At 49.4% G+C, this 25473-nt stretch overlaps 1 protein-coding gene across 1 annotated transcript in view; it reads right to left on the bottom strand.

Annotated features, from left to right (window-relative positions):
• Pdgfrb (platelet derived growth factor receptor beta) overlaps window positions 1-22185 on the bottom strand; it is a 40671-nt gene extending 18486 nt beyond the window's left edge. The window contains exons 1-6 of the mRNA XM_090331236.1: window positions 21989-22185; window positions 5089-5134; window positions 3776-4099; window positions 2122-2388; window positions 838-965; window positions 541-715 (exon numbers count right to left, since the gene is read on the bottom strand). Coding sequence (XP_090187362.1) covers window positions 541-715; window positions 838-965; window positions 2122-2388; window positions 3776-4099; window positions 5089-5128 — 934 coding nt within the window. The 5' untranslated portion in view covers window positions 5129-5134; window positions 21989-22185. The remainder of the gene's footprint in view (window positions 1-540; window positions 716-837; window positions 966-2121; window positions 2389-3775; window positions 4100-5088; window positions 5135-21988) is intronic.
• Between the last annotated feature and the right edge of the window lie 3288 nt (window positions 22186-25473).

Here is a 25473-nt window from a genome sequence, read left to right as displayed (position 1 = left end):
CCCGGGGCGGGGCTCTGGGGTGGGGGCGGGGGCCTGGGGCGGGACTTTGGGGCAGGGGCGGGGCTATGGTCCGACACCAATAGGGGAAGTGCCCTCCGGGGGCGGGGCTTTCAGAGGCGGAGCATCTTTTTGGTGTGGTGGTTCTGGTTTTAGGAAACCTTCCAGAGTTGGAGCTAGGGTTAAAGTTGAGGCTGGACTGAATCAAGGGCCCAGTATTGGTATTAGAGCCGGTTTGAGGCTGAGACTGGGGTTCTAGTTCTTTCTTCCAGTTTGGTGTTATAGCTGAGGTATGCTGGTGCCTCAAGCCAACTCTGTGGTTGGATTTGGTAATCTGCCGCCTGGCATGGAGGCTGAGATCAAATATCAAGCTGAGGCTAAAATTCTGGCGGGGTGGAAAGTCTGGGTTGGCATTAGGCTAACTCCTGGAACTGGAGTTTTGGCTACTACAGTCTAAGACTGCACTGTAAAGTGGCCCCAGGGCCACGGCAGAAGCTGGATCCAGTTCAAATTAGGGCTGAGGGCCGTGTCCATCACACCCACCAAGCACTGTGATATTGACAGCCTTCTCATCTCCATTCTCAGTCACACTCTCCGACACATTGCAGGTGTAGATCCCCGAATCCCCCAGTTCTGCACTGGGGACGTGCAGGATGGAGCGAATGTGGGAGGGCATGTCAAGGAGGAAGTCTGTCACGGGCTCTATCTTCCGTCCACTCTGCAGGGACAAGGGAGGAAGGGTCCCCACATCAGGAGGGGCCCGTGAAAACTCAGTATGCCTGCTGAGATGTCCGTCCACCCTTGCCTGACCCCTCCTCCAAACCCCTGGCCCAGCTTTACCTCCATGCGAGGGTATGTCCATTCAAAGTTGACCACCTCAGTCCCAGTCACTATGCACAAGATGGTGATATTCTCACCCTGTCGGACCACAGTCTGCACCGCGCTCACTGAGACATTGATGGATGATACTGAAGGAAAGACAAAGGTATGGATTTAGGGCTGCATAGGCCACCACCAGCACATGGACTTGGGGGCTCAAAAAGGGAAGAGGCAACTGGTACGGAGGGGTCACTCATTCAATCATATTTATCAAATACCTACTATATGCCAACCACTAATGCAGGCACTGGGCTAGAGCTGTGAACAGGACAAAATCTATGTCATTCTAGACGGGTAAGAGTCTGGAAAGCTAAGTATCCTCTGGGGGTCTAGCACAGGAGTTTACTGAGCACTTACCACATGCAAGGTAAGTGTCATCTTTTTATTTCTTCTTTAATCTTGAGAGGTAGGCAGTAATCATTGCCCTTGGCTATTTTTTTTTTTGCCTTATTTTGTTTTTGCCTGTCCCAGAGCTTGAACTCTGGGCCTGAGCACTGTCCCTGAGCTGTTGTACTCAAGGCTAGCGTTCTACCACTTGAGCCATAGCTTCAACTCTGGCTTTTTGTGGTTAATTAGAGATAAAAATCTCACAGACTTTCCTGCCAGACTGGCTTTGAACTACAATCCTCAGATCTCAGCTTCCTGATTAGCTAGGATTACAGGCCTGAGCCACAGATGTCCCACTCACTGTTGTTGTTTTATAGTGGCAAATGAAGGCTCAAAAGTTGATGTACTGGGTACAAATCATTTGTATGGAAAATGGCTGAGCTGGAATTCAGATTCAACAAGCTCCAAAGCCTAATCTGCTCACCACATTTGATAGATCAGTTCTGCCACTAATGCATTTAAGAGGATGAACGAACTCCATTTGTCTCTCAGAGCCTCAGTTTTTTCATCTGTGAAATGGAGGAAATGCTAACTCCAAGCCTGCAATGAGAACTGATGTAAAAATGGTGAGTGAGTGAGTGTGTGTGTGTCTGTGTGTGTGTCCCCACACACATGCTTGAGCCTCATGCTCTCACTTGCTTTTGTCTTTGTTTTGCTCAATGCTAGAACTCATGAGCCATGCCTCTACTTCCAGCTTTTTGTTAGTTAATTGAAGATAAAAGTCACATGGACTTTTCTGCCCAGGCTAACTTTGAACCTTAATTCTCAGATTTCAGCCTCCTGAGTAGCAACTGGAATTGCACATTTGGTAAATTCCACTTGGTGCTACTGAATGTCAGGCCAGAAAAGGGAGCTCACCTTGGAGGCTGTAGATATAATAGGCATCAGACTCCACTTCCCTGTCCTCGACCATGGCTTTACAGATGTAGGTCTTGTCCTCAAAGATACCAGAGAAGCCTCGCTGGTGGTCGTAAGGAATAGGTAGTGGGGTGTCCACTTTCTTCTCATGCAGTGTCACCTCCAAATGAGGGTCTGTCACTCGGCAGGGAATTGTAGTCTCAGAGACTTCCATGAGAAAGATGAATAGGTCGTCGGAGTTCTGAGGAAGGAAGATGATGTTCGGATCTGCAGGAATAGAGCCAAGAAAAGAGGAAATGAAGGAAATGATTCCTTTCTAGTCTGCTAATTGCCAGGTGACTTTAAACACATTTCTTTCCCCTTCTGGCCCTCAACCTCTCCTATACAGACTAGGGATGCTGTTCTGGCCTCGTTAATTGATGTTGTGACAATGTCAGGAGGCGGGGTCTTCACGAGGAGATTCATTATGAGGGCTTCGTGGGAAGGATTGGTGCCATTCTAAAAAGAGCAAGCAAGGTCTTTCCATTTGTTTACTACACAATCATACCTCTGAATGAGGAGGACATTTTCACTTAAGAAAACGAGAATCTTGGGGCCGGGAGTTTGGCCTAGTGGTTAAAGTGCTTGCCTAGCATGCATGAAGACCCGGGTTCGATTCCTCGGTACCACATACATAGAAAAAAAAGCCAGAAGTGGTGCTGAGGCTCAAGTGGTAGAGCTCTAGCCTTGAGAAAGTCCAAGGACAGTGCTCAGGCCCTGAGCTCAAGCCCAGGACTGGCAAAAAAAAAAAAAAAAAGAAAACGAGAATCTGACAGGTACTGGTGACTCATGCCTATAATCCTAGATACTCAGGAGGCTGAGATGTGAGGATCATGATTCAAAGCCAGCCAGAGTAATAAAGTCCATAAGACTTTTCTCTCCAATTAACCACCCAAAATCCAGACATGGAGCTCTGGCTCAAATCAGTGGAGTGTTAGCCTTGAGCAAAAAAAAAAAAAAAGTTCAGGGATAGCACCCCAGACCTGAGTTCAAGCCCTACAACTGACAAAGGCAAACAAACAAAAAACTCATACAATAACGAAGCTCAAGGTTTCAGGGCACAATTGGTTCTGTGATCCTAGCTACTCAGGAGACTGAGATCTGAAGATTATGGTTTGATGCCTGCCTTGATAGGAAAGTCCTTGAGAATATTTCTAATGAGCCAGGAAAAATACAGAAATGGAGCTGTTGTCTCAAGTGGTAGAGTTTCAGCCTTGAGCAAAAAGCTAAGAGTCAGTGCCCCCAGGCTCTAAGATCTAGCCCCAGTACCAGCAATAATTAATTAGTTAATTAATCAAAATCTAGAATAAATATGTAACAAAATGGGGGGAGGGCAAGTTCTTTTTGCATCCCTTCTTTCCCTTCTGCTTTTTTCTATGGGCTGGTTCAACAAGAAGGAGACCCTTTCTTGATGCTGGCCTTTTATCTTGAACTGCCTAGCCTTCAGAATGGTACCTTAACACGTTGTCCTGCATTACAAATTAACCATTCTCAGGAAAGATTGTATTATATCAGCAAACATGGACTAAGATAGATGCTCTAACATTCTTAGATGACCCATCTCCACCTTTGGTAGAGAGGGTAAGGGAGTTGCACACAGGCCACGGGGCCTTACCTGACACAAACATGTAGAGCCGTTTTCGTTCACCAGACTCCAGCCCAAAGGAGCTGTTGTAAGTGCAAAAGTATTCTCCGGTGTCTAAGCCGGTGACGTTGTCCAGTCTCAGTGTGCTGGAGAAGGTACCGCTCCGGGTCTTAGCAAATTGCTGGGGGGGTGCCTTGGACAACCGTTCCCACAACACCGGAGCTGAACCCGAGCAGATGAGAACAATGTCGCTGGAGGCATTGAACACAAGCTCTGGGCCTGAAGGCATGGTGTCCAGACTTTGGGAGGTCAGTGGTCCCAGCAGCAATAGCAGGGGCAGCAACAGCAACTGGCCTTTGGGACAGGAGGTATCAAAAATCAGAGGTGTGTATGCATAATCTCCACATCCTGGAAAAACACACCTCCCTACCCAACACTGACTGCAATCCTCTGTCAGGGGTTCTAGGCTCAATGGACCTCTGCCAGAGCCCCCAGGAGGCATTGCGGCTCTGTCTCCATTTCTCTAGACCCAAGCCTCTGAGTCCATCAGCAGTATTGTATTCACGCAGTAAGCTGGAGAAGGGGGTCAGGAAATCCTCGGGAAGCAATTCTCCAGCCACCAGTTCCTGCATTATTTCCCAGGTCACTTTCTAGGCCGCTTCCCTGCAGCTGTCCAGGTTCCTGTGAAGCCTGAGCTTGAGAAGGGAGTGGGAGAGCGGGGGTGCTAAGGTAACTTAGATTGCGGCAGGAGAGATGCTGAGGGGCCTGGGAGCTGGAGGTGACTGAGTGTGTGCAAGGAGTGTGTGTGTGTGTGTGTGTGTGTGTGTGTGTGTGTGTGTGTGTATGATGTGATTTCTCTCCTCTTATGGCATCCTCTGGGGAAGTGTTTTGTAATCCATGCCCTCATGGGTCCCTGGTGATGAAAATTGGGATAGGCAGACAGGCAGTAAGCCAGGTCTCTGGCACCAGCCTGAAGGGAAGGCCATTGGCTTGTCATTGCTAGCTTAGACATTCTTCCAGTCCTAGAGACTGCTTGCAAGCAGCCCAACCAAGGAGAGATAGAAAGCCAGTGGTGACTGTTACAGGGTGCAGCAGGATAGGGAGGGCCGAGCAGGGATTTGCATGGATGGTTGTAGACAAGGAAGAGTCTGCTGATGGCTCCTAAGTGAATAAGTGGGCAGCTGAGGGCTCTGCAGAGGCAAAAAAAGGAAAAGCAAAGGATATTAAAGCCCAAGAGGACAGCAATGCTTCTGGCCTTTCCAGGCCTGGTTTTAATATGCACCAGCCACACTGGCTCCACTTTCTAGCTTGCCAAGGCCCTATCTCATGTCCAGTCTACTTACCTTTGAGGAGCCAAGCTGGCATCACACCTGGAGGCTGCATGGTGTCCTGCGGAGTAAAACAAGAGTCAGTTGGCTGGGAATGGGGCTTAGTGGTAGAGCGCTCGCCTAGCATGCATGAAGCCCTGGGTTCGATTCCCCAGTACCACATACACAGAAAAAGCCAGAACTGGCTCTGAGGCTCAAGGGGTAGAGTGTAAGCCTTGAGCAAAAGAAGCTCAGAGACAGTGCCCAGGCCCTGAGTTCAAGCCTCAGGACTGGCAAAAACAAAACAAAACAAAACCCCAGTCAGGACTCAGGGCAGAGGTAGCATCGGGATCCTCTTAGTACTAAAGCCTCCTGCAGAATGAGCCCTCCCTGGAACATCCAGAGTCCTGTCTCCAGGCTCTCTTCTCTCCATTCCTAACCAACGTGTGGCCTTGGCTGAGTCCTTTGCTTCTCTGGGCCTTAGTTTTCCTATAAGTACAATGGGGTGGGGACATCGGGCTAGTGTCCAGGGGCCTGCCACCTCTGACAGCTTGTCCTCTGGTGACAGTTCCAATACCAGGCACTTATCTGCCAGGACAAATATTTGGGAAAGTGTGATGAAAGGCCTAGGGGAGAAGGAGGGCTAAGCCAGAACCCAGAGAACTCCCACAGCTCCCTCCACAAGCACAACAGGAAATGGGGCGGCTGTGGGAAGGGAAGCGGGAGGAGTTGGAGCTGTGGAATGTGGGGGCTGGGCCTGGCCCCCCTACTCAGACCACAGCAGCACTGGGAGGCCCAGAGGAGAGGGGCTGGGGTCCCAGCGCCATGGAACTTGGCAGGCTTTGTAGATCTTTCGGGACCATTGAAGCCATGCTTCTTACCTCCGTCCCAGCATCGAAGATGGGGAAACTGAGGCTCTGAGAAGGGAAGAAGACCCTGCTCAAGAGGGAGCCAGAGAGCTAACTGATGAGAAGGAAACAAAGACAAGACAGTGAGAGGAGATGCAGGAAATACACAATGCTGGATGCAGTCAGAAGTGGGGATGCAGAAACAGATTGAATCAGATGGGTTTTAACCCCTCCCCTCAGGAGCCAAATAATCACAACCAGCAATCAGCAACCAGCAGCTCCCAAAGGAAGGGGGCCAGGAGTAAACAGGGACCTGAAGGGCAAGAAATAGGAGAAGGGTCAAGGGGACAGGGCAGCAGTGAGCCTCCTGAAGCTGTGACACTCCACTCATTACTGTGTGCTGCCCAGCTTGGCCACTCCAGCTCCTGCACAGGGCATTTCTCCACTCTCCCCACCCCCTTCTAGTTTCCAACCCAGAGCTGGGAACTAGGTCTATATATGCCATGGCTACTTCTGTGGACTGAGCCTCCCATTCTTGAATCGGGATAATGGGCAATGGGTGCTGTTTATCAGAGCTGAAGTCAGACATTAAAGAAGGATCAGATGGCAGGTACCAAGGGCTCAGGCCTGTAATCCTATTTACTCAGAAGATGAGATCTGAGGACAGTGATTGAAAGCCAGGCCTGGCAGGAATGTCTGTGAGATTCTTATCTCCAATTAATCACCCCCCAAAAAAAGCCAGAAAAAGAGTTGTGGTTCAAGTGGTAGAGTGCCAGCCTTGATCAAAACAAACTAAGAAATAGTGTCCAGGTCCTGAGTTTAAGGCCTAGGACTGATACACACACACACACACACACACACACACACACACACACACACACACTCATGATAGAGAGGCTTGATCCTTTGTTTATGATCCATAGCCCAACTCTATGTAACATCCCAATAATCAGTTCAGGTAAATCTGCTTTTCTCTTCCTTTTCTCTCCCTTCAGAGCAGTCTACCTGAGCTTCCCTTCATGTCTTCCTCTCCTTACTCTGAATTGCTTCGTAAGATCAAATCCCAGCCAGCCTGATATTCCCTCCTCAGCACCCCCCACTCCCATCCCTCCCTAACCAGCCCCTCCAGCTGGACTTCAGGCCCCCTTGGGCAAGATGGAACAGTTGCCCACGCACAGCCCGCAGCCCCCACAGAGGCCCATCTGCCTTTTAGGTGGGTGCCCCTCTGGCTCCCTACTTCCTGCCAGAGATCTGGGCCAAAGAAAATCATTAGCAGCCCAGGCTGGGGGAGGGGGCCATCTCGGCCTTCCTCTCTCCCCTCCCAATCTCTCTGGCTGGCCACACTGTTTATTATTCTAAAGAAGGAATTTAGCCGCCTGGCTAGGAGACAGGAGGTCACTGCAAGAGGGCTGGCCTGGCTCTGGAAGGCCGGGCTGGCCGTGTAGGCTGGGACCTCATGGCATGTAGCCCCTGACCCTGCTTCTTTATGGCACTCTGTCTTCTCTCCTTTGAGCTGCTGCCTGCTAGGATTGGGGCTGGGGTTGGCTTCGAGTCCCGAGACTCTGAGCTAGGAGAGACCCTTTCTAAATGGACCAGCAGAGGCCAGAGAGGTGCGTAATTATGACCTAGAAACACAAAAAAAAATGGCAGATTTGGGCTGTGGAAGGGGAGAGACTAGACAATGAGTTTAGGAGAGTATAGATGCTTTAGGGGAGGAGAATGGACAGCCCAGGGATTGGGGACTGCTGGATTCTTTATGAAACACACACTTCAGTTTTCCTCACAAGGACTGAGCAAGTCTCCACCTTTCTCTAGACTCTGTTTCCCTTTCTAGATAAAAATGACTGGCTAGGCTATTTCAAAAAACTATCCTTATTCCAAAGCTCTGCCTTTTTGACCATTCAAAGAGGAGGTTTGTCTTTAAGAAGCGTCTCAATGGAGAAGTTTGAGGAAATGGAGCTAGCCAAGAGGGAAGGATATTTCTGAGGCTAGAGTAATCTAACAATAATCCATGAAGTATCTCATTTTAACTTGGGGAGTCTGGGGGGGGCGGCTTGAATTCAGGACCTGAACGCAGTCCCTGATGTCTTTTTGCTCAAAGCTAGTGCTCTACCACTTTGAACCACAGCACCACTTCCAGTTTTCTGATGGTTAATTGGAGAAAAGAATCTCAAGGACTGTCTAGCTTGGGCTGGATTTGAACTACAATCCTCAGATCTCACTTTCCTGAGTAGATAGGATTACAGGTGTGAGGCACCAGCGCCTGGCTTCAGTATCTCCCTTTGTGCCTCCAGTGTCCCTGGTCCTTTTTCATTGACCTGCTGTGAGACTTTAGACACACTGGGCCCCTCTCTGGCTTTGTTTGCCCCTCTATATAATTAGGAGTTAAATAATAGTCATTTGGGTGACTTGCTGCCAAATGAACTTGGGATGCAGAACCCCAGGAAAGGGTGGTAAGGACAGCAAGCCAGAAGTCTAGCACACACTGGAGCGTCTCTTGGAGCACATAGACATGACTTCCGGGGTCTTGGATGGTTCTGATCATCTCCAGTTGGCCCTTAATGCCTATGGCCTTTATGCAGAAGCTGTGTTCCAACAAGCCACAAGGGATTCTAGACAGTTGACCTCAATGGCGACTTGCCTGTGACAACTTCCTTTCTTCAAAGAAGCATCTGTACTCCAAGGAAGAGCCACCCATATCAGCATAGGTGTCACATTCAGGGGCCCTCAAGCCACTGGCCTTTGCAAAGGAATGCCAGGATAGCCTCAGCATTTGTCAAGAAGGCCAGGCCCGTCTCCTCACAGTGAATCAGAGCAGCCTCTTAGGGGAACCAGAGTGAGGCCCCCAAACCCAGGGGAGCCAGCATGCTCCAGGAGAGTCGACTTCAGAGCCCCGCCCCTCCCTCCCTACAAACATTTGATTCTCCACCCCTTTCCCACCGCCTTAATCTAAATAAATCCAGTCCATCTTGGCCACATCCGCTGCAGCAGCTTCCCTCCCTCGGGGTCCCGAGGCTCCCACGACATGAGTAGGCTGAACAGGGGGACTTGCATTGCTGTGGTGGGGGGGAGGGGGCGCGGGGGAAGCTGAGGGAGGCCAGCACACGGCGAGCACATGCACGCAGTGCAGACGCCTGCCCACGCACTCGTTCTCACGCTCCTCTGAAACACATGCGTGTGCAGCTGCTGTGTGCCCAACCCCCACACAGGCATTTGCCATGTGTGTGCCCACACAAAACACACGTGCACACTGCACAGACTGCTGCTGCCTGATGCTTTCCCATGGGCACACTGATAAATGACAGAACTTTCATGAGCAGGACAGGCACAGAACATGTGCATACAGAACCCCAATGCCTCTGAACCTCTCATCAGTGTGGGAGCAGACCAGCAGAAAGCTGTATATTGGCAGTTCCGAGCACCAGACATGTGTCGATGCACTCGATCTTCAGACAACTCTATATACCATGATCATTGCTGGCCTTCCTTTCTTTTTTCCTTCCTTCCTTCCTTCCTTCCTTCCTTCCTTTTTCTTTCTTTTTGTGCTGCGGCTCAAACTCCGGGCCAGGGCACTGTCCCATGTCTTTTTCATTCAAGGCTTGTGTTCAACCGCTTGACTCACACCTCTACTTCTGGCTTTTTGATGGTTAATTGGAAATAAGAGTTTCATGAATTTTCCTACCCAAGCTGATTTTGATTTTCAGATCTCAGCCCCCTGTGTAGGAGGGTTACAGATATGAGTCAGCAATGCCTAGTGATTATTTTTCATGTTGTAGGCAGGAAAACTAAAGCAGAGAGTTGTTTAGAAACTTGCCCAGGAATGCAAGTCAGGCAATAATAAAGCAGAGACCAGAATGAGGTAGGGTGATTCCACATTCCCTGACAACTTCCTGCACCCCATCTCTGACCAGTCACCCGATTACCATGCTTGTCTGGTTGGGGACTGATGGGAACTGATGGATTTGAGGTTAATGTAGCTTAGATTCAACAGGATTTAGCCAGGTATCAATGGCTCACACCTCTAATCCTAGCTTCTCAGGAGGCTGAGATAGGAAGATCAAGGTTCAAAGCCAGCCCAGGTAAGAATGTCTAAGAGAATTGATCTCCAATTAACCACCAAAAAGCCAGAAATGGAACTGTAGTTCAAATGGTATACAGTATCTACCTCACACAAAAAAAGCTACAGGACAATGTCTGGGACCTGAGTTCAAGCTCCAGTACTGGCACACACACACGCACGCACACACACACACACACACACACACACACACACACACACACAATCAGCAGGGTTTTGATGGCCTTGGTGACTGAATGCTGGAGAGGGAGGTTCGTGGCTGAACCTGCTTCCTTGCTTCTGGCTTGGAGTACGGGCTTAGAATAGGAATGACAGGAGTGTATACATACTGGGAGACAAGAGCAATGAGATTAAAAGTTGGCATGAAATGTTCTGAGATGTAGCTCAGTGGAATAGCACTTTCCCAGCATAAAAGAAGCCTTGGCAGCTGGGTGCCTATGGCTCATACCTATATCTCCTGCTGAGATATGAGAACCATGGTTCAAAGCCAGCCCAAGCAGACCAATTCTTGAGACTCCTATCTCGAAATAAGTAAAAAGCCAGACATGGAGCTGTGACTGAAGTGGTAGGGGGCCAGTTGTGAGTGAAAAGACCAAGTGAAAATACAAGGCCCAGAGTTCAAGCCCCACTACTACCAGAAGAAAAAGAAGAAGAAGAAGAAGAAGAAGAAGAAGAAGAAGAAGAAGAAGAAGAAGAAGAAGAGGAGGAGGAGGAGGAGGAGGAGGAGGAGGAGGAGGAGGAGGAGGAGGAGGAGGAGGGAGAAGAAGAAGGAGGAGGAGGAGGAGGAGAGGAGGAGGAGAAGGAGAAGAAGAAGAGGAGGAGGAAGAAGAGGAAGAAGAAGACAAAAAGAAAAAGAAGAGGAGGAAGAGGAGGGTGAGGAGGACAGGAGGAGGAGGAGGGGGAGAATGACACCAGGGGACAATGGAACACTTGACCTAGAGACAGACAACAGATTGACAGAAGCCAGAATGAGAGGAAAATAGCTGGAGGTGATGCTGTAGCTCAAATGGTAGAGTGCTAGCTAGCCTTGAGAAAGCCCAAGAATAGTGCCCAAGCCCTGAGTTCAAACCCCAAGACAAGAAAGAAAGAAAGAAAGAAAGAAAGAAAGAAAGAAAGAAAGAAAGAAAGACAGACAGACAGACAGACACAGGAGAAGTCAGGAGCCTGTAATCCTAGTTACTTAAAGCCAACCCGGGCACAAAAGTCCATGCAACTCTTATCTCCAATTAACTGGAAGTGGGACTATGGCTCAAGTGGTAGAACAATAGCTTTAAGCTGAAGAGCCCAAGCCCAGAGTTCAAGCCCCATGACAGAGGGAAAGAAAGAAAGAAAGAGAGAGAGAGAGAGAGAGAGAGAGAGAGAGAGAGAGAGAGAGAGAGAGAGAGAAAGAAAGAAAGAAAGAAAGAAAGAAAGAAAGAAAGAAAGAAAGAAAGGAGGAAGGAAGGAAGAAGGAAAGACACAGAATGATGGAAGGGTGGCATTGATCAAGATGTTGTCTTATAAACTGATTTATTGAATGGAAACCCCTTTGTACAACTACTTAAAGATAATAAAAAATGAATAAAATTAAAAATCAGCAGAGCTGTTCAGACCATGGCTCTGCCCTCTCTGTCCATAGCATGTTCTTGTCACTGTACCTGCTTTGTTCCAGCCAGGCAGAGCTGGGTGACAGGATCAGAGGAGTGACCTGCTAAATGGCTGGCAGGAGCAACGTAACTGTCTTCTCAGGTCCTGAGCTGAACTTTAGGAAGCGAGGAAGGAAACCTGAGATCTAAACCCAGCTCTGCCGTCTATCCATCCCTTCGTTTCCCCAGCTGTACAATGGAGTAGAGAGCCAACTGTCAAGTCTGGTACTCATTGTGGTTGCTCTAGAAGGCAGCTGGGGTGGAGTGAGGGCACAGGGGAGGGGCCCCAGACGGGATGCCATGACTCAGCTCAGAGACTGCAGCCAGTTTCAGGCCCGGGATGCGTGGGGGCAAAAGACATCTGAAGCCAGGGGCAGTTCTTGGCCAGCTGTTGGTGAGTCTGCTGGTGACAGCAGCTGAGTTTGGAACTGGCAGAGAATTTCTCTCATGTGGCCTTCCCCAAGAAAGCCAAGATGTGGATGTGATCTTGTCACATCTTGATCAGGAGAAGGCCCAGCATGCTTCCCATACACACTGACTCTCCCCACATTATCGGGGACTCATTAAGGGCCAGAAGGCGAGCAAGGTAACCCAAGCATACAATGAGAAGAGGGCTAGACAGGCTTACTCTCTATCTACTGTTGTTACTAGATTGGGGTGGGGGCCACAGCCATATAAAGGGACAAAAGTACACTGCTGGTCCCACAGAATGCCCTTCTTGTCCCCTCCAACACAGACCTAGTGTCCTCTAGCTGCCTCTGTGCCCCCTCTCCTGGCTCCTCACTTCCAGCCAGACCCTCTGTTCTACTCAGGAGAATCTCTGTACAATACTCTGACATCTTCCAACCCTGGCCCTTGGTGCTCTCCCTGGCCCTGTGCCTAAGAACTGTCATGCCTTGGTTCTGCCACATCGCCTCATCCCGAAGGGAGGAAGGCTGCTGTCTCCCCAGGGTCCCATACACGTCACCCACTCTGGGCTCCTCTCCCCAAGAGGCCTCCCCAGGGCCACAATGGAAAAAAATGACCTATTTTCTGGAAATCCAAAATAAAATGAAACATCTGTCTGGAATGGGGCCAGGCAGATAAAGAACGGACTGATCCCCCCACAGCCTGAGCACCCCCCCTACCACCCCCGCTGCAGCAACCCCCAGAGTGTGTGTGTGCCTGTGGGGTGGGGGTGATGACGGGCCCATCGGCTTGGAACAGGGCGTGGGAAAGTGCTCAGTGTGTGCCTCGCGGTGCTGAGGCCCAAGGGAGGGGGCCTGGTCCCCATGCAGGCTGGGAAAAGGCCTGGGAAGGAGGTCATGGAGAAAGGGGGGCCCATGCATACCGCAGCGCCTGCCTGCCTGCCTGCCTGCCTGTCCAACAAGCACTTCCTACTTCCGGTGGAGTCTTATTGGCTTTTGGTACTTAACCCCCACAGCCACCCTCAAGGCCATATGGCCTGGCACTTGAACCCTGGCTCCAAGAGCCCTGGAGTCCCACTTGGGTCCTTCCTCATCAGCCCTTTCAAAGGAATTCAGCTCTCTCTGACTTAGGCACAATAACTGGGCAACACTTTCTGTGACATGGTGCTGTTTTCCCATTGTCCAGATGAGGAAAACAAGGCTCCGAGAAGTCTTACCATTTGCCCAATATCACAATGCTAGCCAGGCAAACTGCATTCTCCCCCCCACCAGCCATTCATATGACTGCCTCTCAGCAGGAAGCAATAGTCACAATAAATCCCCACCACCCCCTCCCCCAAAAAAGACTAGGCACTAGTGGCTCATGTCAGGAGACTGAGATCTGAGTATCATGGTTCCAAGCCCAGGCAAAAAAAAAAGACTTTTTTTTAATTGGAGACCCTTATCTCCAATTAATCACCAAAAGTCAGAAGTAGAAGTGTTGCTCTAGAATAGTGCTCTAGTCCTGAGTAGGAAAGAGCCATGTGAAAACTTAAGGTCCCAAGTTTGAGTTCCAGTACTGGAACTCAACATGAAATTAAATTAAAATATTTTTAAAGCCAGAGTTCAGATCGTTGTATACTGCCACCAGATGCTGCCTGCCTCTATATCTTGAACCCAGAACATTTTCTTTTTCACTTACTTTTCTGATGTCCCCTAACCTAAAATTTTGGAGACAAATGCTCCACTAAATGAGATAGTTTGGGGATTCTGTTTCATCCATACAATAGTCTTATGAAGATGCATACTCATTTTCATTTAACAGAAAAGGAAATGGAGTCTCAGGGAGGTTTGGTAGCTTTCCCAAAGTGACATTGCCAAGGAGCATGAGAGCCAGAACACAAACTTGGGATGGTTTAAGTCCAAAGCTTATTTTTGCCAGTACTAAGGTTTGAACTCAGGTCTTAGATTTGCTCTCTTGAGCCATACCTCCAGCCTTGCTGTTTTGCTGGTTCATTGGAGATGGTATCTCATGGACTTTTCATTCTGGGCTGTCTTCTTGAACCATGATTCTCCAGATCTCAACTTCCTGAGTAGCTGGAGTTACAGGAGTAAGCCGCCTGTGCATCACCACATTTATTTTCTTAGTTGCCTGTCACCTGCCTAGGAAGAACTCTGTTGGCAGGGCACTGTTCCCGTGAGGCATTTACCCACATAGGTCCCTCCCGAATCCATGCTGTCAGGGATAAGAGGACACACTAAAACCCTGCCGAGGAGGAAGTGGAGAAGGGGCTACTGGTAGCATGAATTGTTCAGGTTCTCTACAGAGGGAGTTGCTAGACAAGGGTCTTGCAAGGGAAATTTGCAAGCCAACGTAGAGATAGAACTTAAATCCCTTCCGTAGTTTCATTGGGGGTCAGCAGAAAAGGTTGAGGACAAACTTTCTTGCTAAGGAGAATCTAGGCCTGGCCCCACCATTTAGTAGAGTGCTTGACTCCAAACTAGTTGGGGCTTTTGTTTGTTTTCAAATTAGGGGGCATCAGAAGGTCCATGAGATGGAGTGGCCTCTGGGTGTCCAAGGTCTCCACCAGTGCTGTTCTAAGATTCCACATCCTTCAGCTGCCCTCCCCACCCCCACCCTCCAGAGCCTCATCTCCAACAGATGCCATGGCAACAGAGAATGCCAGGTCCTGGCATCCAGAGGAGCCCCTGAGAGGGGTCCCAGGCTGAGACTGGGGAGGGGAGCGCGGCAGGCACAGACAAGCAAACCTTCTGTTCCCCTGGCTGCTTCCAGCCGGGATCAGCCATGGGCAGGGTGGGGACCGCCAAGAGAATGTCCCCTCAGAGCCAGTGGACAGGGGGCAGGCAGGCCCCAGGGCCTGTCCCAACTGACCCCCCCCCAGCCCAGAGCCTGCAAATTGGGCAGGGGTAGCTAGCTAATGAGAATACCCGCTACTAATCAGTGCCAATTATGGGACATTGAGATTCCTGTCAGATTCCTTTTGGGCAGCCGATCAAGAAGAGAGAAAATGTCCACGTTTCATTTACCCTCATGCTTTCCCAGCCTCTACCTGCCCTTCTTCCTGCCGTTATTTCCTTCTGATTCTCTCATTGCCTGATACTTGGCCTCTCTGTGCCTCAGTATCCCGATCTGTCAGTCAAGCTGGCCACTGAGTTGTTGAAGCTGTGGATGGAGTTAACACAACAAAATGCTCAGGACAGGGCCTGGCACGTAGAGACCATCTTCTTTCTAACTCATTCAAGGGAGAATTACTCACTCACTTAGCCAGCCTTGGCTACATAGCCAAGCCTCTGCCAGACTGGCTTGTCAGTAGTGAGATGCATAGGATAAACGACAGGGTAGGGAAGTTTCCCCTTGGGAAAGCAGAGCTGCTGATGGTACAGGTCTGATAGCAGCCCTTTGTATTGAGCCTCGGCAAGGAGCAGTGCGCTCAGTTCCTGATGGGCCAGCACGACATCTCTGGTCCACTGGCAGGCACCTGACTCCTTCCTATACCTCTGTCCCAAGGCCTCAATTTGACTTCCCATGAATCAGAAAATATCTCTCAGTAATTTAGCATCTCTCTAAGTTCCTAATATGGCATTGAGCCTATAGTAGGTGCTCAATAGATGCTGATATAGCATGAGATCAAATGATTATATAATGTGAGCTCTGAACACAAGATTCACTAGGGCCTGGGATGGATAGACAATGGTAACCCTCTCTGATCAGGGGGGTGGTGCCACTCTGGGCAGGGAAATGGCATGGGAGCCAGGGCAGGAAGAACAGCTTTAATTTGATATTACTTAATCCCAGGTCCAAGTCCCAAGTCTCCTCTCTAAGTCTAACTAACTGTCCTGAGAGATGGCATAAGAATCCCTTCTCTACTCTGTGGGTTGAGATGATGATGAACATGTGGCTTATAATAGGTTCTCAGTAAATGGCAACTATTATGGTTATAGAATCATTCCAGCAAAGGAGGGGGTAGAGGGCTTCCTGAGGGAGGTGGCCTCAAGCCAGGGCTTCAGGGTTTAGTTGAGCTCTTTGGCAGACGATGCCAGAGCAGGGCATTCCACAGGGCTCTGTGTGAGCAAAGCTGGCAAGGTGGAGACATCAAGGAATGTAGGAGAATCTACAGCAACAGATTTATTAGGGCAGAAATCAAGGTTCTTTGGCAACAAGGCAGGAGATGGGCTGGGATGGAGGTGTGTCTTTGGAAAAGATTTGGTGTTCTGGATGAGGATTTGAGTTTTGCTCTAGAGGTACCATGACACCAACTTTTCAAGGCATAGGTAGCGATGGTGGGTGGTTCTCTGCTGACTGGATGGTGGTGATACAGTAATAGCAAGCATTGCGGGAGAGGTGGTTTCATAGAGGACAGTGTCATGAGCAGGCTGATATTTCATGGAAGCTGTGAATTGGGCTGAGGAAAGTGGTGACAGAAAGGCTAGTTTTCAGAATGAGGCCATCTAAAACCCAGGCTGAAGCCTCTGGCAGAATGAACCAATTACATAATTAGTGTGACAAGTGCAAGATGACCAAATGGGGCTCCTTGTTAATTATTCAAAATTTCAAGATGAGGACAGGGAATGTGGCTTAGTGGTAGAGTACTTGTCTAGCATGCATGAAGCCCTGGATTCGATTCCTTAGTACCACATACACAGAAAAAGCCAGAAGCGGGAAATGGTGCTATGGCTCAAATAGTAGAGTGCTAGTCTCGAGCAAAAGAAGCTCAGGGACACTGTCCAGGCCCTGAGTTCAAGCCCCAGGACTGGCAAAGACAAACAAGAATTGAGATGATACCTGTGGGTCCTTTCTTACTTCTGAGTCCTCATGAAGTTAAATGCCTATAAAGTTATTCTTGTTTCCTAAAGAAGAGATCATCTGTCTTTCCATCCATCCGTCCATCTACTCACCCACTCACCCACCTATCCAACCACACATCCGTTCATCCATGTGCCAAGCCATTTTTCTATCATGCCATGCATTTTTTCCTTGCCTATCCACTACTACATTAAGCATTCGGCAGATACATCCAGGCTGGGAGTTGATATCACCAGATACAATGAGATGGGAGCAGCTGACAGCCCCTCGGGTCAAACTTGAGCAATTCCAGTACTGAGATGAGGGGCATGGATTTCTGCGATGTGTTTACAAAGCTGAGCACTGTCTCTTCCTCATCCCTGCCTCCCATTCTCAGCCCCAGCTTCAGGAATAGACAGGCTGATGGAGTCCTATCTCTTGGGGATGGGAAAAGTCCACTTTCTAAGACAAGAAAGTGACAGAGCAGTAATAAGAATGGGGGTGTGGGGGTAGAGATAATAGGATAACAGCCACAAGAAGCCTGTGGTGGACTTCCAGGAGCTAAAGGCAGAGTTCATGGGCCTCCAGGGTCCCCTGACCTCTTCTTTATATAAGAAGAAACTAGAGAAAGGATATGACTAGTCATTTTATTGTCCAGAAAACTTCCCGGGGCTTCCCATCCTTCATGGAGGTGGCTGTATTTCTCTGGCTCCTAGCATCACTCCCAGTGAGCACTGGGTGACAGAGGTAGATCTGGTCCCTTTGGGTATTTAGCTGGGGTGTGGGGGGATATATGGCACACATATGGTTCAAAGGGAAGCTCAGGCTCTGCAGCATCATCACCTGCAATCTGTATGGCTGAGGGGCATCATTTCCATTTCCCAGCCAGATGGTTGAGAAGTCAAACCAGGTTAACCCTCAAAGCCCTTTTTATCTCTAACATCCGGGAACTTCAAGCTACTTTGGTTCTCCCAAGGGACAACCCTATCTATCATGGGGTGGAGAAGCTGGTACCTCAGGCAGATGAAAGGCTTTAGCGCCCAAGACATCAAACAGCTCTCCTCTGCAAGGGGAGGAGTAAGGCATGAATACAGGTAAAGCTGCAGGCTTTGATTTTCACCTGGTGCTTCCAATGGGGGGACCCTTAAAAATCTCAGGGAAGAAGGACTTTGGAGCCTGGGATGCTTTCCTGGGGCTTGGGTGTGAAGACTGGGGAGACCTGGGGAGGTGACACCCCCACTGGAAGCATCAAGTGTTCCCCCTTGGCCTCTGGACCCTCTTGTTGATCTGTTACAACAACCTTCCTTCTCACAATCAGAGCCTATGAGATTGGAAAGCTAGGCACTGAGAGAAACCTCATACACAATCCCTAACAGCAGTATCTCTAAGCTCTCCTTGCATTTATATCCCAGGAAAAGGGGTATGTGAGCTCTGCTGTCCGGGAAATGAAACATACTAAGGGCCCCTCTATCTGTCAGAAAGTTCCTCCCCCTGATCGCAGGTTGAAGTTTTCCATTAGCAGTCATTGATCTTGACCTCTTTCTGCAATGCGTTGAGAAAGGGTAAGAAAAACCCTTTCATTGGGAAGTTAAATATGCATGATCCCTGAGTACACAGCCCAGCTTGTGTGGCTGCCAATCTGGGCTGGTGGAGCTTGGAATCCTGGAATTGTTCTACGACTGGAAGGGAACTTAACAATCATGAGGTCCACCTCTTTCTTTGACTATTTGGCAGACTGAGGACCACGGTCATATGATTGGGGGTTGGAATGTGGACAGCACCCCAAAGTTGAGGCACAACTTCAGAATTTATGCTAGGTCCTCACCCCACCCAGCCTCATATCACAGGACTTTGGATGAGAAATGCCCAGTTGAAAAACCTATCTCCTCCACTTTCTAACTGTAGAACTCTGGGCAGCTGGTAGACCTCCTCTGGGCCGGCCTTTCTTCGTCAAACTGGGGAGAGTTTGCAGTTACTTCTCAACTTTGTTGCAATGATAGACTTATTTAAACATTTATTAAATAGGGATTAACAAAACTTCTAGGATGTCAGTGATGTCCTAAGTACTAAGAAATAGAGCCTTGAACTGGGAGGTAATAGACACAATTAAAACACACATAGTAAGTGCTCAGCGAGAACTACTTCCTGTTATACTGTCTGCCTACGCTGCTTCTTAGTGGAGATGCCACATCCCTGGGGAGGGGTCACATCTCTTCCCTACCTGTCTTCTCTCCAGCGGAGGGACTGTGAAAAAAAAAAAAAATCCCATGTGAAGGATTCACGAGGCCAGGAGTGTGGCCTAGTGGTAGAGTGCTTGCCTAGCATGCACAAAGCCCTGAGTTTGATTCCTTGGTGCCACATACACAGAAAAGCTGGAAGTGGTATTGTAGCTCAAGTAGTAGAGCACTTGCCTAGAGAAAGTCCAAGGGTCATATCCAGGCCCTGAGTTCAAGCCCCAGGAGTGGCAAAAAGAAAAGAAAAGAAATAAGTGGAAAATGTCTGGGGACCTTGTCATTCCTTCCTCTCTCTCTCTCTCTCTCTCCAGCCTATCCTAAACAAAATGCCAGGGTCTTCTCTCATGCCCTTTGAAAGGCAGCTGTCTCTGACTATCCAGAATTGTCTGAGTTCCTCCGGTAGGCAGAGGAAGCCTTTGTGGGTTGCAAATGGTTTACATCAGCTGGTAGTCTGTGTAGGACCAATGGACTTCTCTCAGCCCAGCCCACAGCTCCAGGTCTACCCCAAGTAGTACAGGAGTCCTGGGGTTCAGAGACAGATTGAGGGAGACTGACAGGCAGCCATCAGGCTAGTCAGAGGTTAAGGCATGTCCACTGATGCTCACACTTCGAGTGGCTTATCCTCAGAGCACACTACCTCTGGGTACGCAGGCAGCTCAGGGAAGAGACAGGAAGGCCTGAGGCTGGCTCCACAGTGCCTGTGCAGGAAGGCAGGCCAAGCACAGAGCCACTGACTCTGAATCAATCATGCTTTCACATCTGTAGGCAATTACAACCCAGCTCTTCTTCCCACAGAGGGAGGGCTGCTGATAACCGTGGAAGGGAGGGTGGTAGGCTCTGGGGCCCAGTCCTGGAACCCTTACCAGCAGCCAGGACTGAGGGCAGTCACTTCCTCCTGGGGATAGTATGAAGCCAGGAGTTAGCCTGGCTGACCCAGGAGCTCCTAGGATAACATAGGGTTAAACCTTTAAGTCCAGGCAAACTTTGCCTAAATGCCAACTCTTAACTGTGTGAGCCTGGAAAGTCTCTTAGTGGCTCCAAACCCCAATTTCCTCATTTGCAAAACAGAGGCAACAGCAGCCTGGATTCTAAGGCAGTGCAATATCCGACCCTGTGCTTGAGGTCGGGGTGTGGGGGAGGGCTAGCCAGGGTTGGGACCACCACAGGTACATGGCCTCTTGCTATGGATTGAAGACCTCCTGCCCAGAGATTAGGGGGAGGGTGGTGCATGGCTTCAGAAGATCTTAGGGGATTTTGTGCAGACTGGGAGAGTACAGGGCTAAGCAAGAATGCTCCTCCTGGCTTGAGATAGACAGAAATACACAAGGAAGGCAGGAGACTTGAACAGGGGGTCTTCGGTAAGTCCCTCCTCCTTCCGTTCTCCATAGTACCCACCCATTCAGGGCTGGCCACTGGGGCCAGAACATGAGACAGTAAAAACCTGGGCCTAACAAGAGGCTTTTAAATTCCTTGTTGTTTCTGTTTCTTTTTCTTTCTTTCTTCTTCTTTTTTTTTTTGGTCTTGTTTATTCATTTATCTGTCTTTGGGTAAGGGGAGGCACAGAAATAGAGAGATAAAGGGGAACAAATGCAGCAGGGATATTCATTAGACACTATGTTAGAAATAAACTTTACAACTTATGGGCAGGGTTGTGAAGGAAAAACTGAGAGATAACAAGGGAAAGGGTGACATTGTCCCCCCCAAAACATGTACTCATTACCTGACTTATGTACCTGCAACCCTCGGTACATCCCCTTTATATTACAACTAAAAAAAAAAAAACACTTAAAAAAAAAAACACACTTAGCCCTGACTGATCTCTCTTCTGACAAACAGAATAGAGAGGACCAAGTAGCAAGGGCCTAGCAAGGAGGGCATGGAAGGCACCTGGAATATTGGGGAAACCCAGGAAGGCTGCTTCGAAGAGGAGAAAAAAAAAAAGTGATGAGGAAGGGTGTTCCAGGCAGTGATAGATAAAGAACAAATACCCCTACACAGAATGGTGGGCATTCTTTCTATAGATTCTGCATTTGGTGGACAGAAAAACTCCAGCCGGGAACAGTGACATAGTAGGAGCTACAAGTGCTATAGTTTTTACAGCAAGCGATTGGTTAAAGCCAAGGAAGAAACACTCTGCTACACATATCTGCCCCAGGGGCAAGTGAGCCTTCTCCGTGCTGCCACTGTCCTGGCACTCTGCTAGAGTGGATGGTGGATAGGTGGCTACAGGAGGCACAGTGGCTACTAGCAGGGGAAGCAGTGTGTGCAAACTCTGGTTTAAGACCTAGTTGAGATGGGGCCAGTGCAGAATGAGAAGAGTAAGGACAGAGCAGCCTTGGACTGAAAGAAAGGGTCAGGTCACAGCCCCTCTTCACACAGAAGGCCCTGGAGTTGACCGGCCAGATTAGTTCCCCATCTCCACCCAGAACTTTCTGACCTAGAACTTGCCCAGTGGCTGGGGGTTTGGAAGGACATCTTAGGAATCTGGAAAATTTGCAAATCCATTAAAATCGCCAAAGGTTGCTTGGCAGTTTGACTGGCCCAGGGCCAGAATGAACAAGGCTTGACTCAAGGGGCAGGGATTTCATAGGGCCTTTTGGTCCCAGTTTCATGCTAAGTCCCTTTCTATGTACCCTTCTTGCCAGCTCTGGACTGTCCCTTCCAGTTCTCTCTGGACCCCATCAGCTGTGCTGTGCCTGGAGAGTGCAGGCACCCAGAAGTCTCAGGGAGGTGGGGGTTAGAAGAGAAGAGGGGAGTAAGTGAGCGAAGGAAGCCAAAGCTACCTACCCTGGAGAGGGAGGAGGGAACTGGCTCCTCAGGCCCTTACATCACCCACTACTTCCCAGCCTCCTCCCATCTGGTTTTGTTAAAAAAAAAAAAATGTTTTCCTTTTTCCTACCCAACATAGTGCAGGCTGAAGCCAGAAGAACGTGGGGCGGCATTCTCCTTTCCTGCACTTACCTTGCTGTTGCTGCTGGCTTCTGGGTACAGTCCCAGGCTATGGGCTGATACCTCTTCCAGGAAGTTCTTCCACTGCCCTCTCCTTAGGATCAGAAAGACTTTGCTGGACCCAAAGTAAGTAACGGCTGAGTAGAAGGGCAAGCAGGACCTTTGCAAACTCCAGGAGACTCGGGGGGAATGGAGGGGTGTGCAGAAGTGAGGACTCACTCACTCCAGCCTCGCCTCACTACTGAAGCATCCTTTGGGAGGAGCAGAGCTGCCAGGAGGGCCCGCCCTGGGTCTGGCAGTCTGTGTCAGGCAGACACAGGCTGCTGCTGCTGCTGGCGTCGGGTCTGGTCAGAGGGGTTTGTCTCTCTCCTCTTCGGTCCCCTCTGTTGGCTCCAAGTTGCTCACAGAGTGATCCCAAGTCCCAGACAGAGCAGCAGGGACTGCGGGCTGGTCAGCTCACAGCAGTGTGGGCTTCCCGCCCCCACCCCCCACTTTGGGGGAAAGGCTGCAGGGCGGCTTCTGATTGGCCTGGCTGGGAGAAGGGGAGGGGTGACCAGGGAGGGTGGACGCGTATGTCTGTTTTCAATTTCAGTATTTCTCCCCCCCTCTCTTTTTTTTTCCCCCAAGTTTCTTGTTTTTCTTCCTCCTTTCCCTCTGCTCCCTCCCGTCGCCTGTTCTCTCAGGATGTGAAGGGATGTTTAGAAATTCCACAACCCACGCCAGCCAGCCACCGAGTCAACTTTATTCAAGAGTAGCCCAGCTTCATTTGTCTGATGGCTGTCTCTGGTGGTCAGGTTCCCTCACCATCTGGGAGGAGGGGAGGTCGTTTCTCTGTGCCTCAGTTTCTCCATCCTTTGAGGAAGTCCCAGTGATCTATATGGTCAAGTCAGCCAACATTCACACTCTCTGAACAAGCACACTGAACAAGCACTTCTTGCTAGACACATAGTAAGACATCGCAGGGTAAGACAGGGTCTTACTGGACATTCAGGGAGAGAGCAGGTACCAGCAAAGAGGGCAGAGGCCTAAAAGTGAATTTGGCTGAACCCCTGAAAGGGCTTCAAGGGGATCAGATGGCACTTCAGCCACAGGGACTTGAAGGCTGCTTTGCTTCACCTGGACTTCACCTGGACTTCTTTGTTACCTTAAACTTTGGATCAGATTCCTGTTCAACTCTGCCCATGGTTGTTAATCATCTAAGGAAACTTCTAGCCCACAGGCCATATCAGACTTGAGAAATCACTTGGTACCTGACAGGAAAGGCACACATGCTCCTTATCAGCTTGCCTTGGCTTCCCTGTATTGCCTGCAAATGCTGTGATAAACATCCAAACAGCCCTTGGTCGAAGAAATCCCCCTCTCTCTCAGAAAGAAGGGCTCGGCAGGACGAGGCTGATTAGCCCTAATTTTACCTATGATAACTTTCTCCTTCCTTCAAGGTTGAGAACATCAAGAAAAAAAGCAAGGAAGAAGCCACATGGGGTGGTACCTACCACTGGGCAGGCTGGCGGAGAGTTCAAGGCCAGCCTGGGAGACTCATAACAAAGCCCTGTTTTGAGAAAACAGATAAATTAAGAAAACTAAGTGATATTTTTAAGATTCCAGAAACCTTTTGCAGGCAGATGACCGGAATTATGGCATGCCCCTAAGTGGGAGTGAGGCTCTCAAGACGGGAGCTGAACACCTCCCTGGAAGCAGAAAACCTCTGAGAATCAGCCAGATCCCAGGCGGATGCAGGGGTTAACCTGACTACCTGACTATGTAAACTTCTTGCCCTTTTTTAAAAAATTCTTCCTCTCTACAACTCCAGAGCTCTAATCAGTAGCCCTAGGACAGGCCTTCAGACCCTGTCCCCATAGCTTCCCAAAGGTACACATTCCCTCACCATCACTCCCATGTCCCACTGGGCTCTCCCAGCAGTGTTGACAGAATCTAGTCTGTTAGGATCCTGCAGACTTCGGCCCTTCTCTTCTGAAAAGAGGTGATGTGGAAGAAATTAGAGACCCTCTGAATTGGCACAGAGAGGGGATGCAATTCACCTCAGGGTCACCCAGCACATTCTCTCAAATCTCCTTGCACCATCTCAAAACCCCTGCACAGGGGTGATTTGATCCATTGTGATTATGATTGTGATTATGATTACTGTTATTAGGCCAGCACTGGAGCTTGAACTCAAGGTCTTCTGCTCTTACTTGGCTTTTTTCTGCTCCATTGGAAATTGACCTAAATGAAATGGAGGCTCAGAGGAGCCTGCCATGAGCTTCCTAGACACAGCCAGCTGTGGCAGGACTGGAGCAGAAGCAAACTTCATATGGCACGTAATTCAAGGGACACAGGTGCCTCCTTTGACCTTCACCCAAGCCTCTACTCCAGCACAGGCCTGTGCCTTGTGGCTCTTTCTTTTGGTCACCCAACAAAGTATTTTCCGGTGTGGGTGTGATAGTCTAGCTTGTCTTTTGCTCTTTTCACCCCTGCTCTTGCCTTTCCCAGAGCCCCTGGCATTCCTTTTCATCTTTACCTCCTCGGGTCAGGAGATATCTGCTCATCACAGACTCCAAAGGCCATTGCTTCTAAAGGGCTTGAGGGACTGAGCTGTGACACCTCTGACCACTTCTCTGCACATGAGAATGGCGTGTGTGGGTTGGGATACATGGAAGACAGATTCTCAGATAACTCTAGCCACGGTGAGGGGGGGGGAGAGGACAAAATATCCTAGAAGGGGCTCATCCAGAGCTTGGGGTGGGAGGGGAGCAAAGATTCTGCAAATCCTAAAGTCAGAACCATGGAGTTCTTTTTTCTTTTCTTTTCTTTCTTTCTTTCTTTCTTTCTTTCTTTCTTTCTTTCTTTCTTTCTTTCTTTCCTTTTTTTGTGCCCAACCAGGGACTTAAACTCAGGGCCAGCACCTGGGTTGTATTACATAGCTTTTTCTGCTAAAGGTTGGCACTCTAACACTTAAATCACAGCTCTGCTTCCAGCTTTTTGCTGGGTAACTGGAGAGAAGATTCTCATGGATTTTCCTGCCCACTGGAGCCACCAGTGCTTGGCTGACATAGGAATTCTTGTGTCAAAGATTCCACCAGAAATTATAGCTCTTTTACTCCAATCCCCAAAACTGAAAAAAGAAAAGGGAAGGATGGCAAAAAAGAAAGACAGTAACATGTCTTTCCTAGCATTTTCCTTGGCTACTCACTCCTCTCCAAACCCTGGAATACTGGCTGCACTCAGTATGCCTTTGGAGAAGGAAGCATCCGGGAGAACCAGTCTTGCGAGGTGCTAGAGGGGTCCCTTGTCCTGCCTCTGGTTCCCCATTTGTCCATATCAGGTACAGTTCTCTGTGCTGCCAGGCCCTTGGCTGGCTCTGCAATGATGATTTCCCTCACATCTAGACTCTAGGAGAGGCTGGCAGGCCCAAGGGGACGGGACAGCTGGGGGCCAGAGATTCAGCACAGAGGGGAGGGGATGGCTGGTGGTGGTTCCCCTGGGAAGTTGGCGGCCGC

This window comes from Megascapheus bottae, chromosome 4 (genome assembly GCF_031878675.1).
Source record: "Megascapheus bottae isolate mThoBot1 chromosome 4, mThoBot2.hap1, whole genome shotgun sequence".
In the NCBI taxonomy this organism is placed as follows: domain Eukaryota; kingdom Metazoa; phylum Chordata; class Mammalia; order Rodentia; family Geomyidae; genus Megascapheus; species Megascapheus bottae.
Note: the sequence above shows the minus strand (reverse complement) of the source record. Positions and strands in the feature narration are given on the sequence as shown.